This window comes from Aaosphaeria arxii (genome assembly GCF_010015735.1).
Source record: "Aaosphaeria arxii CBS 175.79 unplaced genomic scaffold BU24scaffold_6, whole genome shotgun sequence".
NCBI lineage: Eukaryota > Fungi > Ascomycota > Dothideomycetes > Pleosporales > Aaosphaeria > Aaosphaeria arxii.
The window spans coordinates 2026572-2046595 of record NW_022983479.1 but is presented as its reverse complement, the minus strand read 5'-3'; the positions used below and the strand labels follow the sequence as shown (position 1 = coordinate 2046595).

At 50.3% G+C, this 20024-nt stretch overlaps 4 protein-coding genes across 4 annotated transcripts; 3 read left to right on the top strand and 1 right to left on the bottom strand.

The window, feature by feature from the left end:
- Positions 1-3303: 3303 nt before the first annotated feature.
- BU24DRAFT_247180 (uncharacterized protein) lies at positions 3304-5709 on the top strand. The gene is made up of 2 exons (XM_033522331.1): positions 3304-4435; positions 4488-5709. The coding sequence occupies exons 1-2, from the start codon at positions 3527-3529 to the stop codon at positions 5589-5591; spliced, it is 2013 nt and encodes a 670-aa protein (XP_033382131.1). The 5' UTR covers positions 3304-3526; the 3' UTR covers positions 5592-5709.
- Positions 5710-7134: 1425 nt separating this feature from the next.
- BU24DRAFT_483582 (DAO-domain-containing protein) lies at positions 7135-9959 on the top strand. Its single transcript, XM_033533287.1, has 3 exons — positions 7135-7776; positions 7832-8091; positions 8142-9959. The coding sequence occupies exons 1-3, from the start codon at positions 7271-7273 to the stop codon at positions 9497-9499; spliced, it is 2124 nt and encodes a 707-aa protein (XP_033382130.1). The 5' UTR covers positions 7135-7270; the 3' UTR covers positions 9500-9959.
- A 4563-nt stretch (positions 9960-14522) lies between these two features.
- On the top strand, positions 14523-16823 carry BU24DRAFT_350400 (DUF647-domain-containing protein; the record flags this gene model as incomplete). Its single annotated transcript, XM_033523643.1, has 5 exons — positions 14523-14630; positions 14839-14902; positions 15148-15485; positions 15708-15752; positions 16044-16823. Coding segments are annotated over 5 exons (1335 nt in total), but the record flags the coding sequence as incomplete, so codon positions are not given.
- Positions 16824-18703: 1880 nt separating this feature from the next.
- BU24DRAFT_247085 (uncharacterized protein) lies at positions 18704-19905 on the bottom strand. Its single transcript, XM_033522330.1, has one exon. The coding sequence runs from the start codon at positions 19557-19559 to the stop codon at positions 18900-18902; it is 660 nt and encodes a 219-aa protein (XP_033382128.1). The 5' UTR covers positions 19560-19905; the 3' UTR covers positions 18704-18899.
- Between the last annotated feature and the right edge of the window lie 119 nt (positions 19906-20024).

Below are 20024 nucleotides of genomic sequence, written 5' to 3'. Positions count from 1 at the left end.
TTTAGCGAATTGAGACTACTCCCGATGACTATAGCGGTACACAGTAATTACGTTACGGTACGCATGTGCTGCTGGATCAAGGGTCCTTCAAGACTATGGGAGTAAGGCAGAGTCTGGAAGTTCTGGGGGAACTTCTGCACGAGGGCCATCGGGCCATCTACACAGTAGTGAATTTTGGCAAAGCTTCCTATGGAGATCCAGTGGATGCGCTCCACCGAACTCCATGGTCCTGGAATTTACTCCCAACTCGTAATTGATGGTAATAGTAATACGAGACATCGTAGAAGCTGGAATTGGACTTTTTTTTCTTCCAATTTTTTTTTTGGCATGGCCTGGCCTGGTCGGGGAGTCATTGGGGGGCGTAGGGTAGAATACTGTTGAGTCAAACTGACAATAATCTACTGCAGCTCGATGCCCACAAGTGGGGTCCGACGAACCCTGGCAATTCCTGGCCAGAGTCGCAGAACTTAGAAGCATAGTGGGCTGTGGATTTCTCGTATATTGACCATGACTAGGATTCTTAGGCAAAGCTTCTCGTAGATGGCCCTTGCGAGCAAAGGAAGAGAGAGAGAGAGAGAGAGAGAGAGAGAGAGAGAGTTACTCAAACTACTCTGTACACCATTCTCGCCGGATCCAGAGTTCAAAATTTGACCTGGTAAAGCTATACAAGTGGCTGGATTGTTGCATTGCTGAGGAACGTGAATACGGTCCGTATACGATGGAGATAGAATGGATCCGGAGATGCGGCCGCTATTCATTAGCCCAAAGGATAATATATTCTTACTGAGTAAGTACTTGTAATTCAGTCGTGATCGATCGTTCTTGGGGAAGAGATAGACGAATGGGAGCATTGTTACGGCATGAAATCCTCGGCAGACTTTCGGTCTTCTCCAATGGTCTTCTCACTGTCTACGATTAGTACCGTACTCACGAGAACTGTGATGTTCACTCTCTAACTACACAGTAGTGTCCCGTGCCACTTACGCTTACGGGTGTCAAAGTGGATCTCTTTAGGTAGTCTGGGCTCTTTTATTTTACGGCGGACTATGTACTCCGTACTAAAGCAAATATTACTTGAATTATTAACTAATTGAGACGAAACTTGAGCAGTTCTGAGACTTCTGACTGGAAAGTTGAATCCTTAACCAGCCGTTTACCTACACAATACTCGTAACAAGCCATCCTCAAACACCAAGCCTGTGCATTCACACGTTGGGACTGGCCTGTCATTCAATGCGGGTGCTTGCATCCTTTACGTAGCAGGCGGTAGGTATTAGTAGTCTAAGAGTCTAGTAGATGATAGATGGTAGATGGTAAGTGAATAGCTGCTCGTCGGTTCATAGGCCTCTGTTTGAGCTCGTGCTCTATTCTGTGGTTGAAAGGCTCGCGATGCCCAGGGTACGATCGTAAGGTGTCGCCATTTTCCCAACCTCTGAATTGCCACGTTTGGAAGTCCGAAAGAGCGACATTGCAGATACTGTGCATATGCATGGTTGCTGTTAATTATTTTTTCCATCATAATCAACAACAACGATTACAGCATTACTGCCACTTTCTCCACACCATCTTCTCTTTCTTTCTCTTGTCTCCCTCTCCCCTTCTACTTCCTCCTACAACTTCCCCTTCTCTTCTGAGTACATAGGCGCCTGTCGCCATCGAGCAATCCTTCCCTCTCCCCCTCCAATCCATCTTCCTCCACGGCTTATCACCTTACCTACCTACCTACCTCGGTACCAACTGCTTTCCTATTCAATCGATCATATTGTCACGGTATCTACGGAGTACCACCTTACTCTCCGTCTCGATCATCCATCCATCCGTTGTCAACTTCAATCCGTATCGTGCCATTCGCGACGATCTTATTCTATCGAATTGGGCCGTTTCCGCCTCTCCCGCTCCATCGTTTTCCAAATTATTATCGCCTCTCCCAATCCGTCGTTTAACGTAGTATTTCCCAAAACGACGTCACCTGCTTCCGCTAGCCCAGAGCTCTCGACTACGTAGTACGGAGTACTGTATAGATTATCTTGGAGGTCGTACGGAGTTGTAGGCTCATAACAACTAACTAACGACCGCATACCTTGAGGGCCGAACTATTCCACCACAGCCCCAATCCCTCCCAAACCATCCCCAGGGCAATCCCCTCCCCACCCGCCTACAGACGCTTGCAGACGCTTGCACCAGGTCCCTGGCCGTGCATACCAAGTACCTAACCAAGTACATACCACCACCAATCTCTCTAATCGAAACCTCCATTCGCCAATCACCTATCAACAATCTCCAGAAATCGCCAATCCCCTGTAACGGACGCTTTCCGTTTTCTGTTTCCCAGTTTCCACTAGATACGACTACCGTCCTGTCTACCACACCCTACGGACGAGTACCTTATCTCTCACATTCTTAAACCACTCCTCAACATCTTCGTCATATATCAATCAGCTGTGACACTGTTCACTTATCGCTCGTGTCACAGCTTCATCTTTCCAGTCCCGACTGGCCTCAACCTAAACCTCAACTAAACCTATGCTTCCGCGGCGCCCGCGCTACTAGCCAGGAACCAACAAACATCCTCTTCGACAACGTCATTTCTCTACCTGTGCTGCAGCCACCACCACCACAACAACCACCACCATCGAGCCACAATAGCAGGACATGAAATACGGCGATACATTGCGCCAGCGCTCCATTCCCGAATGGGCACACCGTACGGTGCATTCCTTGTGTCACGCATGAGCTTAGAACTAATCGAGACTGCAGATAACATCGATTATGACTACCTCAAAGACCTGATCAAGGACCAGACTACACCGGGTACTGGCAAAGCCCTCTCAATCCCCGGCCAAGGCGAAACGATCGAACGCGCTTTCGGCCAGACATTCTTCCTCGTTCTGAAGGAACAACACAATCGCATCAATTGCTTCGTGAAGAGCAAGAGCGGAGAAATCGAGAGTCGGTTGGATTACATTGGCAAACAGCAAGCGCAGCTCCGAGCGAGGTCGTCAAGCTATGGGCCGGACGCACGTCTTCCAGCTAGGATAGTGGAGCAGTATGCGAAGATTGATGCGGATGTGACCAGGTGAGTATTCTTCTTCTTCTTCTTCTTCTTCTTCTTCTTGCTATCTTGAAGGCCCGAAACCTGAGCCTTGGCGTAAACAATACCCCCGGTTCAGGATCGTCACTTTTGCTATGGGCAGCTTATCATTCAATTCTGTACGCACCTTGCAGTCCATGGGTAGACCCGAAGAGCCGGGCAGATGCAACCGCAGGACTGCCGACGCCATGGAACGAATAACAACTAACTCCGCCTAGGGCCGGTGAAGAAATCCGTTCACTCTCCCGTTTTCGCACTGCCCAAAAGACGGGGTTCTACAAGATTTTGAAAAAGTACAAGCGATGGACAAAGGATACGAACCTTGCGCATCGTTTTGAGGATGAGGTCTGCCAAAAGCCCGATAGTTTCTTTCAGCTGGATCTGGGAAGTCTACTAGACCAATACATTGATGTTCTTGCTGCCGTCCGCGCGCCAATGGGCAACTCTGGTCCGTTGACTCCTTTTACTGGTTCAAGTCAAGGCGCAGCTGCTACTTTGGCCCAAGCGATTGAATCTGGTTCCGACGTAGAGTTTGACGTTGCCCTGTCTACAACTCCGCTCGGCTCCCGCGGAAACACAGCCATGTACTGGATCCACGTTGATCACATTGTTGAGGTTCAGGTTCTCCTGCTCCAGCAATTGCGCCCCCATTCTTCCAGGCCTGGTAGTTCCAGAGCCTCTCCCCATGCGACTCCACATCGACGGATATCCACTGCAACAGTTGACGGTTACTTCGGTAAAGAAGACGACGTCGGTATGATTGTGCTTGATCAGCTTGAGTTTTTCGTCCCAAAACAAAACGCGAGCACGGTGAGTGCCAGTGAAGGAGCGACAGGCAGGACGCGAGCTCAGGCTGCAGGATATGTTCACTGGACTGGCGAAGAGGCATCCGTCATTGTTCGAGGCCCTGAAGGAGGGTTTGGGGGGCTCAAGACCGCCATTATCAAGCGTAAATTAGTCGAGTCCTTCCTCGATACACCCAACTCCTTCGCCGATATACCGGAAGCTGAATCGTATGATGCCAACGGCAAGCATGGCGATTCGAAGAAAACGGGATCGGTTCGTCAATGGCTCTCGGGTCACAAAAACATTAGGCCAATAGCCGGATTATGCTCGAAGCGGACCCGCTTTGTAGGGTTGCAGAATAGCTCTTCAGGTGGGATCTGGGCAACACTGGATAGGGACATAGCCTTCAAAGAATCCGTACAAACCGATCTTTGTAGTCATGAGTGGGCGTCAGAAGCACGCAAGGGAGCCCATCGATTCGGGCATGCCGTGTTAGAGATCCGGCGCGAGGGGGGTTATCCAGAGTCTCTGATCCAGCGACTTGATAACAGTCACTTGGTAATTACATCAATGGATCTCACTTTCTACTTACAACGCTGACATTTCTCAGGTTCAAAGGGTTCATGGCTACTCACTGGAGACCCATGCAGTATGGTCCTGCCACAAACCTGCCGCCATGTCGCCACCTGTTTGGATATCTCTGTTAGATCAAGACCTCCTAAAAGTCCCGGCACCCGTGAAGAAGAGACGCAGGAGACAGGCAGCGACTGTCCCAGACACACAATCCAACTCGTCGCGCCCCGATACATCACCATCAGCCGCATCCCTGACGGACGGCCAGTCGACCCCCTTTACTTCGAGGCACGACGAGACTCCAGGCACTTCAGCCTCTGAGATGATGAATGTGCCCTCTTTGCAGGCCTTCCGAAAGAAGCGCAGGCGCCCATTTGCCGAATACCCTCCCCCTATCGAATCAGAGGAGCCTCCGCAAAGACAGGGCTACTGGAACGAATATGACAATCCGGAATCCGAAGACGATGGATATTATATATATGTGGACCCTGACGCCTCCATGGGGTTCCCAGGGCAAGAAATGTTTGAAGATCTTGCGCGCAAAGCGAAACGCTTCTTTTGGAGGAAGAATACCTCGGAGCAATCGCCTCTCCTTATTGCAGCCGAATATCCATCTAGCGACGACGAGTTGGAGACGGCAGGCGAGCCTGCTGCAAGCAACAGCCGCCGCCACAACTATGGAGCCATTGATCCCGTCGAGGGACAAAGGAGTCAAGGTGGATATTGGAGTAGCCTTTTCCGTTCATTCCGTGACCCAGCACGAGATGCAGAAACGCTGGACTCGTTGCATCGACAGTCCGCGCTCGAGAGACAAACTCTTATGGCGAGGCTCCAAGTCCGGCAACATCAGGGTGAAATGGCCAAACTCCAAACCTATATTAGTTGTCTAGGGGCGGCCGTCGTTCTAGACATAGTCTTGTGCGTGTTGGCCAAGACCAGCCGACGGAAGCTTAGAGGGGAGGTGGACGTTGCCATCATTCTCGGGACGTTGTGCAACCTGCTGCTGCTGCTCACCGCAGTGGTGACGATCCAGACGCGACACGACCACATTGGGTGGATTCACCAGGGAACGGTTTACATCATGGTGATAGGGATGGTGGTTGTGGATATCTTGTTATTTCGATGGGCGTTGAACTTGTAAATAGCTGGCACGCCTTGGCCATCATGATTACGGCGTTGTGGGGGCATTTGTGGGTTTCTTTTAGGCATGTGGGCCCCTACCTTGGGGCCATCACGATCCATGGGGGGTTGCTTGATACTCGTTGGCGTTCTTGTTTTACTGTATTTCTTTCCTGCGGTGCGCGCGTCCGTGTTGTCTAATTTGGACTGTCGCGATGAAGTTGTTGATTGCGATACCTTTTGCGCTTTTGCTTGTACATGTTTCGCTCGGAAGGGATTGCCGGCAGAAGAGGAGGTAGGCGAGTTTCCTATTTTCTCTATGGGCATCTCCTACGTACAGAATTTGCATATGGGCCGTGTCTAGTACGTACAATATGTAGATGGATGGGTGGATCAGGCAATTGGCCACTGGATATGTTTGTATATATACTCCATAAAGTAGGAAATGAACTACAGATTGTTATTTGATGATGGCAATTATTTTGTAAACCGACTTCGGAGTAATGGGCTCGGCGCAAAACGATTCATATGATGGAAACCCGCGAAGCAGACGGTACCCAAGAACCAACGACAATTGACGATTGGGAGAATATAAAAATCATCTGTCGTTATGAGCATAGAGTGATGTACTGTTTGGTACATGTATGGATGAAGTGAAGTGTAAACATATGGATGTATGCACATATATTGAGAGTTGTAGAGTATAATTATATGTGCATACTTGGGCACATACATGTAATTATTCTCCTCATCACCATTATATAGTGCTGCCGGTATATACTCCGTTCCTACCTACATATCCGTCGAGTCACCAAGTAATAGACTACTGTGTACGTATGGGATAGGTACCTATAGTAAGTCAGGTCAGGTGCGTGGTGGAATACTGATCGATCTTTGGTCCGTCTGCAGCCGATGCGCGGCCGTGGGGGGGGGAATAATGGGGGGAATAATGGGGGGAAAGAGAGAGGGGAAGACTCATAAGGTTACCAAGTGCACTTAACGAGTTTAGGGCCGTGTGGACGTGTGGACGTGTGGGCGTGTGGGCGTATGAGGTAAATCCGTTGTCACTACGGAGCCGGGAGTAGTTGAATGTTTGGTAGTCATGGACATTTCCGTAGTCGCGGCGCATCGCAATCGTTCGTTCTTATGCAAGCTATCAAGAAAGGGACTGAGAGGATTCAGAGAGTCGTCAGCGTCGGTGTAGCCAATCCCGAGAGCCCATCCCTCCCTCCTCTCACTCCTCCGACCCAACATTTTGTCGTCATTGAAAGCTTCACAGACTTCTCAATTCGCACGTCCTCCATGTTCCACTGTTCCACTGTTTCCACTGTTTCCCACTCTTCGCCGCTCCATCCACAACCCGCCTGTGACCGGAAAAATCTTCAATCCTTTCCATCACGCCCTCCCTTTCCCAACATGCTGTTTTAAACTTTTCCACGGTACGTTTCCCCGGCCTATCAATTCTCCGGCGCAACCAAACCGCAAAAACCCCAAAGAGCTAACCACTGGTCCATGTGAAAGGGCTTCGTCCCTCCCCAATTGAATCGTTATTTTTATCTTCCAACATTTCTTTTCTCCCTCCATCTATTTCTACTTCCCCCTTCCCTTCCTCTCCCCCTTCCTTCCTCCTCATCCTTCCCATCCTCCCTCTTGGATCCTCAATAGACCTTCGTCCCGGTCGACTTGGGTACAGTCTAGCACATGGCCACTCGACGCTCAAGTCGAATATTGAAGCCGCTGCTTTACACCACCGGTGTCGGTCTCGCCGGTGGTGCAGCGCTCTACACAGTCTACCGCCCCCGTCACGTCCCAGGCCAGGAAGCAGCCGCTGTTCCTCCTCCCACCTATGGCGAGGGCGGCGTTTTTCGGCCACCTCAGTTCCCCCAGAACAAGACGAGAGATGAGCAGATCGCGGACCTGAAGCGCAGCGCCGGCGTCATAACTGATGGTGCAAAGAGCGGTTCGAAATGGATCGGAGGAGGCTCTTCTGCCGAGCAGAAGGGTGAAGAGGAACCATACGATCTGTTGATCATCGGCGCTGGTGCTACGGGTTCCGGTATCGCTCTCGACGCAGCAACTCGTGGATTGAAGGTTGCCCTGGTCGAGCGGGATGATTTCAGCAGCGGTACCAGTAGCAAGAGTACCAAGTTGGTCCACGGTGGTGTAAGATACCTCGAGAAGGCATTTTGGAACTTGGACTACAACCAGTAAGTAGGACCCGTCAAACCATTCGGAAGCAAAATGTTGAGCATCGGTCTGCAGATATTCTCTGGTCGTAGAGGCCCTCCGCGAACGTCGTTACTTTTTGGATACCGCTCCCCATCTGTCGTCATGGCTCCCGATTATGATTCCCATTTCCAAGTGGTGGCAGGCTCCCTACTTCTGGGCTGGTACAAAGATGTATGATTTCTTGGCTGGATCGGAAAACATCGAGAGCTCTTACTTCTTGACAAAGAGTAAGGCTATCGACGCATTCCCAATGTTGAAGAAGGATGATCTTTTCGGTGCTTTGGTCTATTACGGTAAGTGCTCAATTGTCTGGGGAATAGTACTTTGTCTGACAGTCCGCAAGATGGTGCTCACAACGATTCTCGCATGAACGTATCTCTAGCAATGACGGCTGCATTGTATGGCGCAACGGTTGTTAGTCATTTGGAAGTCACCGCTCTGGAGAAAGACGCTTCTGGCCAACTCAATGGCGCTCGCGTCAGAGACTGCATCACGGAACTCAATGGCAAGAAATCCGAGGAATTTACTATCAAAGCTAAAGGAATTATCAATGCGACGGGACCCTTCACGGACTCAATCCGAAAGATGGATGACTCCACTGTCGAGGAGATTGTGGCGCCCGCCTCCGGAGTGCACATCATCCTGCCTGGTTATTTTGCGCCTTCAAACATGGGTCTCATTGATCCCTCTACCTCTGATGGACGTGTTATCTTCTTCCTCCCATGGCAGGGTAACACGATTGCTGGAACCACCGACACCGCAACCGAAATCACACAGAACCCTGTTGCAGGCGAGGATGAGATCGAGTGGATCTTGAAAGAGGTCCGCAGGTATTTGCAACCCGATATCAGCGTCAGGCGTGGCGATGTCCTTGCAGCTTGGTCAGGTATTCGACCTTTGGTACGTGATCCCAAGGCAAGCAAGACGGAAGGACTCGTTAGGAACCACCTCGTCACCAGCTCGCCTTCTGGACTTTTGACCTGCTCCGGAGGCAAATGGACTACCTACCGCCAGATGGCCGAGGAGACTGTCGACGAGGCTATCAAGGAATTCGGACTTACATCTAAACCTGTCGTCAACGCGCCCCGTGTCAGTGGAACCGAGGTCTCTGACGAAGCGCCTCTTGATGGTACTTGCCAAACCCACCGCGTCCGACTGATTGGTGCCCACGGCTACTCCAAAACCCTCTTCATCAACCTCATTCAGCACTACGGCATTGAGACGGAGATTGCGAAATACTTGACCCAGGCTTATGGTGACCGCGCTTGGACCGTGGTCGCACTTTCTGCGCCAACAGGAGAGCGTTTCCCAGTCCGTGGCAAGCGAATCTCGTCCTTGTACCCCTTCATTGACGGAGAAGTCCGTTACTGCGTCAGGCACGAGTACGCCCAGACTGCCGCGGACGTCATCGCCCGCCGAATGCGTCTCGCTTTCCTAAATGCTCAGGCCGCGCTCGAGGCGCTGCCCACGGTCATCGATCTCATGAGCGAGGAACTCCACTGGGACTCCGCACGTAAGGAGAAGGAATGGAAAAACACAGTTACCTACCTCGGCAGTATGGGTCTGCCTAAGAGCAAGTTGGGTCTGACACGCAAGGAGGTCGAAAGTGGAAAAGTCGGCAAGTACGCCGATGAAGAGTACCAGCTGTACGCCCGACACGGTATGTTCCTGGGAATTTTCTCCACAGTCTCAGATTGGTAGCATTTGATATACTAACATCGACATTGTAGATAAACCCGACGAGACTCTTCAATCGGATTCTAAGTACCCCGCGGGCCACAACCCCGTCGTTGGACGAGAGTCTCCCGTGAACAAATAAACACGAGCCGTAAAACGAGCTCCCGTAACACATTACCCCTTAGATGTGTATGCCACATGCACAGCATAGAGAAGAGAATCCGTTGGTCACTGCCATACCTCTCGAAAGAAGGAAAGAAGGGATCTACCGAACATCTACCGCGGGTGGATATTTACGCAAAGTGTTGTTATTTTTTAATACCATTTATTCAATGCACTTAGTGTAGACAAAATGTACACACATTTCTCTGTAAAGAAAAATACAACATCCCCGAGTCCTTGGATGCATGGATAGAAACCATCATCACAAGAGCCGGCCTCCACCACGTTTTCTCTGACTGCATTACATTACATGTCGTGAAGGGCAACAGGAGACGCCAACACGCAGGAATTCGAAGAACGTGACAAAATCGTGCAGAGCATGCATTCTTGGGAAGAGAAGGGAGTGTATCTAAGACTGAAAACCAGTTTCCATAACCTAGCGAGTATCATTCTTTCATCATGGTTTTAGGAAAGGTCCTTATTGGCCCTTTCCTATTCATACATAACATTACCCCGAAAAGGGATCATGGTATTCCCCCACTCTCGTGGAAGAAAGAAAGGGAATATCATGCCTGCCCTTCATATTTCCAATCAAGAAAAATAGACAGGAAGACGGCGTACGTATATATGGGCCTGGTTCCTATGACCCGTTATTCGGAGAAGGCACTTATTTTCCAGCTGTTCCTTCCCCCGACCTCCTACTGTGGTCCCTCACAATTAAGAATCCATTGTAGACAGACCTCTTTGGCACCTTCGTCTCATGGTCGATGAGTAATATCTGTCCCTTGATCGGAGCATCAAATACGCGTCTCGTCTTCATTTACTGACGGTATGTGTCATGTACCAGCCAACGCGACGTCGAGAAGTGCCTCTTGCCAAAGCCCCCAGTCTCCTATCTAGTTCGCAGATAAAACAGAAAAGTGGTTGAAGGAAGCTCCACGGTGTAGAGCATGCAGCAGGATGTGGGATGAAGGACTTAATGAAAAACACAACCCCCAACACTGACACTATATGCTCACAGATGATTCATTGTATAAGTTTACGTCTGCATCACTGGAAGACTTTTGCTTTCGCACTTGTCACAGTGGTTGGGAAGTGAGTTGGCCATAGTTGGTTTCCCTCTCTTATGTTCTGCTTTGGGAACTATACGGAACCATCGGAGGAGGACTCGCGTTTTGGATGACTCTGGCTTCCAAGAGGTGATATGTATTAGTTAGGCACATTGTAGAAGCGAGCATGAGTCCAGCTGTAACTTTTGGTGTTCATTGTATGATGAAGGGGTACAGAGGGTAAGGGTGAGACCATTGAAGTTACTGGAAGTGCTGTTCTGCTTGATAGCTGGGACTTAGTATTGATCGCAGAAAATGAGGTACATGGGTTGTTTGGCGGTCATTCGCTCTATGCTCGTTGGATGGAAAATTTGCGAATGACTGTTATTGAATGGCAGATCGTAGTAGGAAGTCAAGTGGGGGTGGTTGAGAAGTAGCAGTGATGATAGGCATTCCTGCCTTGAGCGACGTCTCCAATTCTCCACGATCAGAGGCTTTTGTGCACATCTATATCGTATGCGCCACTCGAAGTAGTCATGTGCGTAAACTACGATTCTATTCATGGCCCCTCTACGATGGTTATCAGATATTCAGGCTAACTTCAGAAAATGGATTGTTGTGCTTTACCAATATAGTAAAAGTTAGCTTCTCCACCACGCCCAAGTCCATTACGAGCAGTGAACTCAGGCTCGGAGGTCAGGTTAGAATGATTGAATGGAGATTGATCGATTCCCGTGACGCAACAAAACATGGTACAGTGATCATTGTCGTTAGCTGCAGGTTTGTAGACATAATTCTGAGACAGTCAAAGCTACCTATGCACTATCATGACATCAAATCTACAACACAAACCTCCCTCGGCCAAAACAGAAGAGCTGGTTACACATTCGCAACGTCTTCCCACGGAAACGACTCCGCACACCCCAACGAGTTCGCAGCAACATCAGCAGCAGTGAAACCCGAAACAAAGAGAACAACAATATGCTCGCACCGAACGCTCATGCAGTACCACTATGCTGGCGCCCGTGTCCGCGAACAATCACGCTCTCCAGACAATCGAAAGACGGTATCACCACAGATAGTGCTAGTGCAGCACGCACGACATTAGGCTTGCATGCACGCCTCTCATGTCGTACAGCAAGAATCTAAGACCCGATTTAGGGCATGCGTAGAGACACTCGCACACAGATGCAGCCATGGTGACACAACTAAAACCATGCATATCTTGTGCCTACGGAAACCCGTACGTATCGTGCAATGCGGTCCTCGCCCTTCTCCTGCCGGGTTCATGCAAGGTGGAGTATAGAACTAACTTCCACTACTGTACGAAGGACCCGAGAGGATGAAGTTTCCGATTCTGTCTTCTTCTTTCGTTTGCAGTACCATCGAGTGCACGCGTTGAGGTGCGTCGTACGGAAGACTGCGTATGCATGGACGGAGTTTATATGTACTAGTGCCATGCAGAATCGGAGTTTGTCGAAATGGAGAAGACACAATACCGAGGCAGATGAGGTAGCAACGGTGACCTTGTGTGATGTTCGGGCCGGACCATTGCACAGTGTCCTTCACTCTCCACCGCTACGTGCTGCGATGGATGGATGTTTGTCTATCCGTGCAGTTAATCTCAGATGTTCGAATGTCCATGCACTTGATTTGCCCGTCCTTGACTTGCCACCCAAGGTCCCCTTATCGCCTTATGCAAGTGTTTGCTTGATCGCGAACAGATACACACTTTGATATGCATCACCAGAAAGCGGTAGCCGTCCGAGATTGCACTGATACCCTTCCCATGTCACCAAACCGGCATGCGTACAGTGATAACCACTCATTACTCGCACCCTGTGCTCGTCAATTTTCCTCGCCTCCTTGCCCTGCGAAATCGGACCGAGAAAGATGATCCAGGCTGCTGTTCAGCCGAAAGGTTCGGGCAGGGAACATGGGCGGAAGGGGAGGACGGCAAGGATGCCGTTTAATATGGGGATAAACGTCCCGGAGAGAACATGAGTCCATGCGTTTGTACGTGCGTGCGTGCATTATATAGCGGATCTAGGGAATGGGAAATGCGGTGGTGCGGGTTCGTGCATGTTGTACTCCGTACATATGAGATGATGATGAGGGTGTTTGCGGATGGAGTCGATGGTGGGAGGGCTGGGTGCTGATAGTGTCTATCGAGCGAGATCGACGTTTCGTTTGATTTATCTACCAGCCCTGCGATGGGATACGGTCTGCCTATTGATGTTGTGTACGGAGTAGGGTTTGCTTCCATTATAGCTACATGGATCTAGAGGCCAGCCATCTGTTGTCTCTACTTGCATCTGTTTAGTCACGATAGATTTATCCAAGGTTGTGGAAACATTAATGCTACCATCATCGATGCATTCCGATCGAAGCAAAGACAAAGCACAAGCACGCCTTCCTATCTGATCAGCCGTCGAACGTTCTCCCCAACTTGCCAAAACATAACCGACTGCACTGTCCTACAAATGAACATGTGCATGTACAGAGTACTGTGCGTGTAATCTCGGTGGGCAAATGCATGCACGTAATGCGCTGCTGCTTTTGCCTACCTACACAAGATACCTGCATTGGCCATCTACTATATATCCTTCTCTAGGTACATGGCGGCCCCCCGTCCCCTCCCCTCGACCCATGCAATACCGGGAAGTCCAAACCTTGACAATTTGCCATGTCTTTCATCATACATCATCGCCCATGAAACGTTTCGGGCGGATAATCTCCAGAGATTGGGGAAGGGAGGGGAGGGGAAAGTGGCACAGATTGATCTCTTGCGAATGTTGAGGATGCATGGACCAATGATGCGTTTGCTTTGATTGCTGTCGGATGGAGGGGTTTGATGACATTTAACCGGTTGGGAATTTGATTCTTAAGTGAGAGTGCTTCGGTAGGGAGATGCGTATAGTGGAGGGACGTGCAGATTGAGGCTCTCTCTCATCGGACTCGGTATGAGATGGCGCGAGTTATATGAATTTGGGATGTTGTGTTGTGTTTATAGGGGGTGGTCTGATCACTGGACAGTTGTCTTGTTTGGGTGTACACATCTCGGTGTGTGTTGGGTGGCTTTCCAGCAGAGATAGCGATGACTCTGATTTATTGAGAATGATGTACTAAGATTTAAGTATATTGATAGACCAAAAGCGGTAGATGCTTGCAAAGAAAAAGTATCATCTCATGTGCATGGGAAGCCCATCAATGTTTATCCTTCAGGATGTGGGATGTCGGATAGATCTGAGACAAGAGATCTTGTACAATAGGCGCCTGCTTGGATGGATCATCGATGATGTGGTTGGAGGGTGGAGGCCCTGGAGGGTAAGCAACCACAGGGCTGAACTAGCCTTGTTGTGGGGTTGAAACGGCCAACCTCACACGTTGGCGGGCGATGCTCACAGCTACCAATGACAACACCATCAACTGCAACAAAGGTCTTCTTCACTACCATTACTCATCTCTGTTTTTCAAAATCATGCGATGACCGCCACGTACTTGGCGAATTCTCCGTATCGTTAAGGCAGTGGAATGCCCAAGCTCCCTAACCATTATTCGAGCCCTGTTACCAACATCTCAAGTACAACGACCATGAATACTATTGAACTTGAGATCGTGGAGCACGACGAGGCGGGAAACTTGACATGCTCATATGTCTCATCCTCATCCAGTGACTCTATGCACAGAGTCGACATTGTGGTTTGTTGCATATTCATGACTCCCTTGTTCCCCATCTCCAACTCCACGGTGTGGACTTCAAAATCACAGCTTTGGCGCCATCGCACGGCAAGCATCAGAGTTTACTTGCTTACTTTGGCCTTCCTTTCCAGCCTCCTAAATCGACAAAGAGCTACGTCCAACAGCTTATCGACGTGCTCCTTCCTGTAGGGTACCCGCATAGTGTTACGGACGATTATATCGAGTATGTATTGCACGCACTAGTTCCCCCTCCTTCTTCGACAATAGTTCAAATGCAATTTGAAAAGTGCACAGGGCTAATGTGAGGCCCGAGGGGGTGCGGACCTTCACTAGGTACCAAATCTATGTAAGTTGTATTCAAAGTGTCTGAAGTGGTGGGCACCCCCTACATTGCATGATGGGGACAAGGAGGCATTGGTTGTTCATTCCCGGTTAACATTTGTTGCATAGGATTCGCTTCAAGCTTTCTCATCTTCTATTGCTGGACTTTTGTCGTCCAGGGCTGTCCTAGAGGGTATGTACACAAGACACAGTAGCCATATTGAATGTGCAAAGCACATGATTTCTGCAAATACACCCTGCATATACCATCCACATCAGGTATCCAACGACCACCATGCATATCTGTTTGGAGAAGTATAGTTCATTTGCATTCTCGCTTTACATTGGACTTTCTACAACAGGCCAGATTCAATATTTCTGAACCCTCTACATCCATAAGACTTTGCATATCAATAGATACTAATCAACCCTTCCCAGGCGTCGGCGTCGGCGATGCAACCGCCTCCCCGACAGCTGCGCTCCTACTGAATGTCTTGCAGGAGTCCATGGGCCGCATCGCGACGATACTCTTCGCGCACCGACTCGGCACCTCGCTGGAGCCCGAATGCAAGATGTGGCGCCTCGCCGCCGACGTCTTCAACGACATCTCTATCGTGCTGGACTGCCTGTCCCCGGCCTTCCCCAAGAACATCAGGGTCGGCGTGCTGGGACTGTCCAGCGTGCTGAGGAGCCTTTGTGGGGTGTGTGCTGGGAGCTCCAAGGCGAGCTTAAGTGCGCATTTTGCGAAGAGGGGGAACCTTGGGGAACTTAATGCTGTGAGTTGACTTCCAACAAGGGGTTGTCTATATCATTCATGAATTGGGATGGTGTGAAGCTTCAACTTCGCTTCTCCGTGCCTCCTCGTTCGTCTACCTGGAGGCACGGAAAGATAACGTAAAGGAGCGTTTGATGAGGAAAGCACGTGCAACAACCATCATGCCTGATCCAGGACCCGACCGTTATGTTAAGCTTTGACACTGATGGATATTCATCTACAGAAAGATTCGAGCCAAGAAACTGTCATATCGCTTCTGGGAATGCTAGTAAGTCCTCATTTGTTCTTTAAGTGGCTTCCCCCAGATAAAACGTGCCGTGAGCATAGACCACACACTATAGCCCGCTGGTGTCCTGCTCCGGCTCGAGAAAGAGATAGTTCTAGGGCTGCAACAATATCAGTGGGCCTGATGCGGTAATCCCTCATATGGGGCGCGCATTATGCAATGGCACACCCACCTGAGGGATATTCCCCTTCGATCTATCGAAAAGTCATACGTATCGAATTTGATGGGCAAGAACAGATGGGCTAATGGTGGATAACTTTCCACAAAATTTAGGCTGGCAGCGTTGTAGTGTCATGGGTGTCATCGCCGATGGCGACGTGGACCACGCTCATCGCGCTGCTCTCCATCCACTTGGCGACCAACTACAAGGCCGTCCGCGCCGTCAGCATGCGATCGCTCAACCGGCAGCGAGCCAACATTGTGCTATCGCACATTGTGGAGCATGGCCGCGTGCTGCGGCCGAGCGAAGTGTCCCCGCGCGAGCGTGTCTTTGAGCGCGACGGAGTCCTACGTTGGGCGGCCGCCGCTGACAACGGTCGGATCCTGGGTCACGCATGCATAGGCGTCACGCTGAATGCTCTGTTGGGCCGGATGGACGGCCAGCGGCAGCAACGGGATGGCCGTCGGACTGGTGCCAGAGAGATGAAGATGCGCGGCATGAAATTGTCCGATGTGTTGCGCATCTACGATGACGATGCTTATGTACTCTGGTTCGAGCAATCCGAAGCTGTCATCGTTCTAAAGCATGGGTGCACTCCGATTGATCAGCTGAGGGCATGGACGCAGGCTCTGTTGTTGGCTAGGCGCGCAAGGAAGAGAGGTGATGCGTTGCGGCGTAAGCAAAGTGGGGATGGCGATGTTGATGACGGTCTCGTGTCATCGGACGGACAACAGGAACAACTCACTGAGTTGAGGGCAACTTTGGAGGAAACACGGACATTGTTTGAAACGTATGCTGAAGAACTGAACAATGCAGGGTGGGACTTAGAGATTGCTGCATTGGAAACCAGGGCTGGGACGCGGACTACGATTAATTTGAAGAATGGTTCATAAACGAATATTCACGGTAACTGCCGTAGGGCAAGCAACTTTGATTAATCGAGAAGAATGAGCACCCTCCTACCTGCTGAATCCCACCTGTTGGCTCCATGCAAAAAGTATACAACGAAAGAAAATTGAGGCGAGTTGATGATTGAGCACATTCGCCCGAATAATGTCATTACATAGGAATTCGTAAGTAAAGCATTTGGAATTGTAGGTTAAAAGGACCTGGTCGCTGCGAGGTGTTCATCACGATGAAAGTGCTCCACATTCTGAGCTTTGAAGACTAGAGCGTGATCGCCATGTCGTTCGTTTCAGGACGGCAATTCTCTTGAGCAACCGCTAGTGCCGACTACATGCATCAATAGTGAGATGAGGCTCACAGTAATTTTATTTCCCTTGTAGGCTTATGTCGACAGATCTAAGCAGTCAGCAACGCAAAATTTCGAGAAGGGATCGCCTGGAACAGTCTGCGGTGGCTGACTGATCCTGCGATGTTATGGAGGACTGATACCTTCCTTGTTGGGAAATTTTCATCGTCGCTCGGATCGGATCTCGCACAGAGGGAACTAGGACCCTGGAAACCAAAATAGAGTGAGATCAATGCCTTGCAGCATTGCCTCTGTGGATACCCGTATCCGGCCCGAGATGGGAAAATTCCGGCTAACCAAGTGATTACGTTCTGTAACACATCATACACGAAAAAATATCGTGTGCATAGTTCCACAACGTGGCAATGGCGGTCTAATCGACCACATGGAAAAATTAGTAGCGGATACGGAAGGCGAGCGCAATGCAATTGCAAGTTTTCCGTAGGGGTTCGGCCATAGTTCTCGCGAGATCGTGATGTGGCCCGAAAGTTTCTGCAATCAAACTACGTGCATTCTTTTGTGGAATCGCTCCCCGTCGCTATCCCGGTATTGTTCCTTAATGACGTTCAGGTGAAATAGGCTATAAGGGCCTACTTTCATATTATGGTGGCGTGTGCCTTGGAGCTGCCAAGTGTTGAGAGATCAAGCGACATCAGTTGAGGACAGTGATTTCGATTCCATACATTAGGCCACACCTAGAAGTTCACAGCGTATCCACCAGGCGGTGAGTCGGGAGTGTATACCCAGGAGAGCATACCCGTACTACGCGAGTAGGTGTATGCTGGCTCCCGGAGGGACTGGAGATCTTAACCTGCCCTGCCTGCTATTCCTATAGTGCTGCATCCGTGCAGGGTGATGTGGTGCTGTAACCGCTCGTTCGTGGAATGATGTTGAGTAACAGAGATTTCGACGCTCTCTTGGTTTACCAGGGCGGTGTGGTCATCCCAGAACAGCTAGCTAAAGCATATAAGCGCTCGCACAGGTGGTGTTGAGCATGGCCTCGGTGGGTTTTTCGCCTTCCAGAAGCACCTGTGCAGGGAGCCGCAACATAGATCCGGGATGGTCAGGTAACGGTCCACGATACAAGAGCGCCGGGTGGATAAGCCAACAAAAGCTTGTTGGTTAAGGCCGCGTGATGTCAGGTGCCTGGAGAAGTATGGGATGTGCGGCCACGATGTCAGACGGTGTCTCGACGAGTTGAGTGAGGTGTGAAGGGAGAAGGGAGGCGATTGTGACAGGGCGGGATCTGCATGGAAAAGAAAAAAATTGAACGGATCGGCCTTTACCCGATCAGGCAGGCTTCGAGAATTCCAGAATGTTTCCATGCAGCCACTGAGATGGCCTGTGCGTGGAGGAGGGGGGTCGTCGACTCGTCGGGGCCTGGCGACGAAACGTCAGCACAACACGCTGCTTTTGAGCTGAAGGTTAACCCCCTCTTTTCGTGCGTGCTGTCCCCCTAGTGCTACGTATGATGAGCCCCGGCAAGCCGACAGGCGCCTTTGTATGGACAGTGCTGTCAGTGCTGCCCTTGAATGGCTCGCCGCCAGAAAAACTTGTGGTGATGGCGCATGGTGAGGCTGCAAATATGGCCTTATCATTGAGAGACGCCGTAAATTGACTTGATCGTAGAGACATGAATCGGCCGAAGACCCGTAAAGGCTGAATTCCGGCAGATTGTTTTCTGTGCTAAGTTTTGATGGACTTTGTAGCGTTTATCTTATTGTGTTGGGGGGACGCCTTCATAGTACACGGCCTCAACGGAGTTCTTCAGCCTGCCGGGTGCAATGATGCAGTACAGTACACGGTGCAACGAGGAGTCGTAGTGTATTGTAGGCAGTACCGGTAGTGTTTGAGACACCGAGCGATCACCATGCGGCTCCGGCAGTAGTGCAAAGGAAGAAGCAATGGGAAGACCAGCGTAGACCCATTTAGCCTTAGTGATGAAATTGATGGACTCACGTGAATCGCCCAAACCCAGTTTTAGGGCCGGAGAGACGGCCTGCAGCGAAGGAAGATGGAAGCGCTCGCTGTGGGGAGATGACGATTCGCGTGATCGATGCAGTTGGAGGACGGAGGGATCGTTCTGATTGGTCACGAGAAAGGAGATGCCAAGGTAGCGCGTGTGAGCGTGGTTGGAGAGGACGCAGAGAGAGATCAAGAGGCTGAGGGCAGTGCAAAAGACTAATGAGGGGGAACACAAGCTGTACTCTGCAGTACGACTTCTCCAGGAGCGTGTACCATAACAATCATGAGTATACATACTTCGTACATAGTAGTTGTTGGAGGACGAAGAGACCAGGAAAGGAGGACGCACAACGGCTTGGTCACGCAATGATAGGATGTCTCTTACGTCCATCTCCGTAATGTGCCCACACATATGAGGGCAGTGCAAGCGGGGGTCTTGAACGTCCCCTCTCTACACAACAATAATGCTCGTGGATGTTGAACTATGGGAACCACTGCACGCGCTGCGCTCATCGTTCTCTACGTGCTATCGTATGTTGCACAACAGTCGAACACATGGCATCATGTTGTCATCGGCTACTGCCACTGCCACTGCCACTGCTATATTTGATGAAGAAAATACCGGTGACAGGTGGAGGACCGGCGGCAATGATGGCAGTGGCAATCTCAGCCAACCTTTGTCTGGCCGATTACTGACACCTTCATCTGCGTGCTGTCGCGCTCGAAACGCATCACGACCAAGGGAGAACAAAGGAAACATGACGGGGGCTACAGGGACGACGTCTACTGTCGCTCCGTTGGTGCCCTGAGTCTTGAGGGCAGTACAGACCACCAAGAGGGTCTTTCTCTAGGCGTGCGGGAGAGACAAGGCTGGCGG

Coding starts and splice junctions, on each gene's coding strand:
- BU24DRAFT_247180 (XM_033522331.1), top strand. CDS start 3,527: ATGGGCAACTCTGGTCCGTTGACTCCTTTTACTGGTTCAAGTCAAGGC. Junction 4,436..4,487: donor GACTTGATAACAGTCACTTG/GTAATTACATCA, acceptor GACATTTCTCAG/GTTCAAAGGGTTCATGGCTA.
- BU24DRAFT_483582 (XM_033533287.1), top strand. CDS start 7,271: ATGGCCACTCGACGCTCAAGTCGAATATTGAAGCCGCTGCTTTACACC. Junction 7,777..7,831: donor TGGAACTTGGACTACAACCA/GTAAGTAGGACC, acceptor ATCGGTCTGCAG/ATATTCTCTGGTCGTAGAGG. Junction 8,092..8,141: donor CGGTGCTTTGGTCTATTACG/GTAAGTGCTCAA, acceptor ACAGTCCGCAAG/ATGGTGCTCACAACGATTCT.
- BU24DRAFT_247085 (XM_033522330.1), bottom strand. CDS start 19,559: ATGTGTGGGCACATTACGGAGATGGACGTAAGAGACATCCTATCATTG.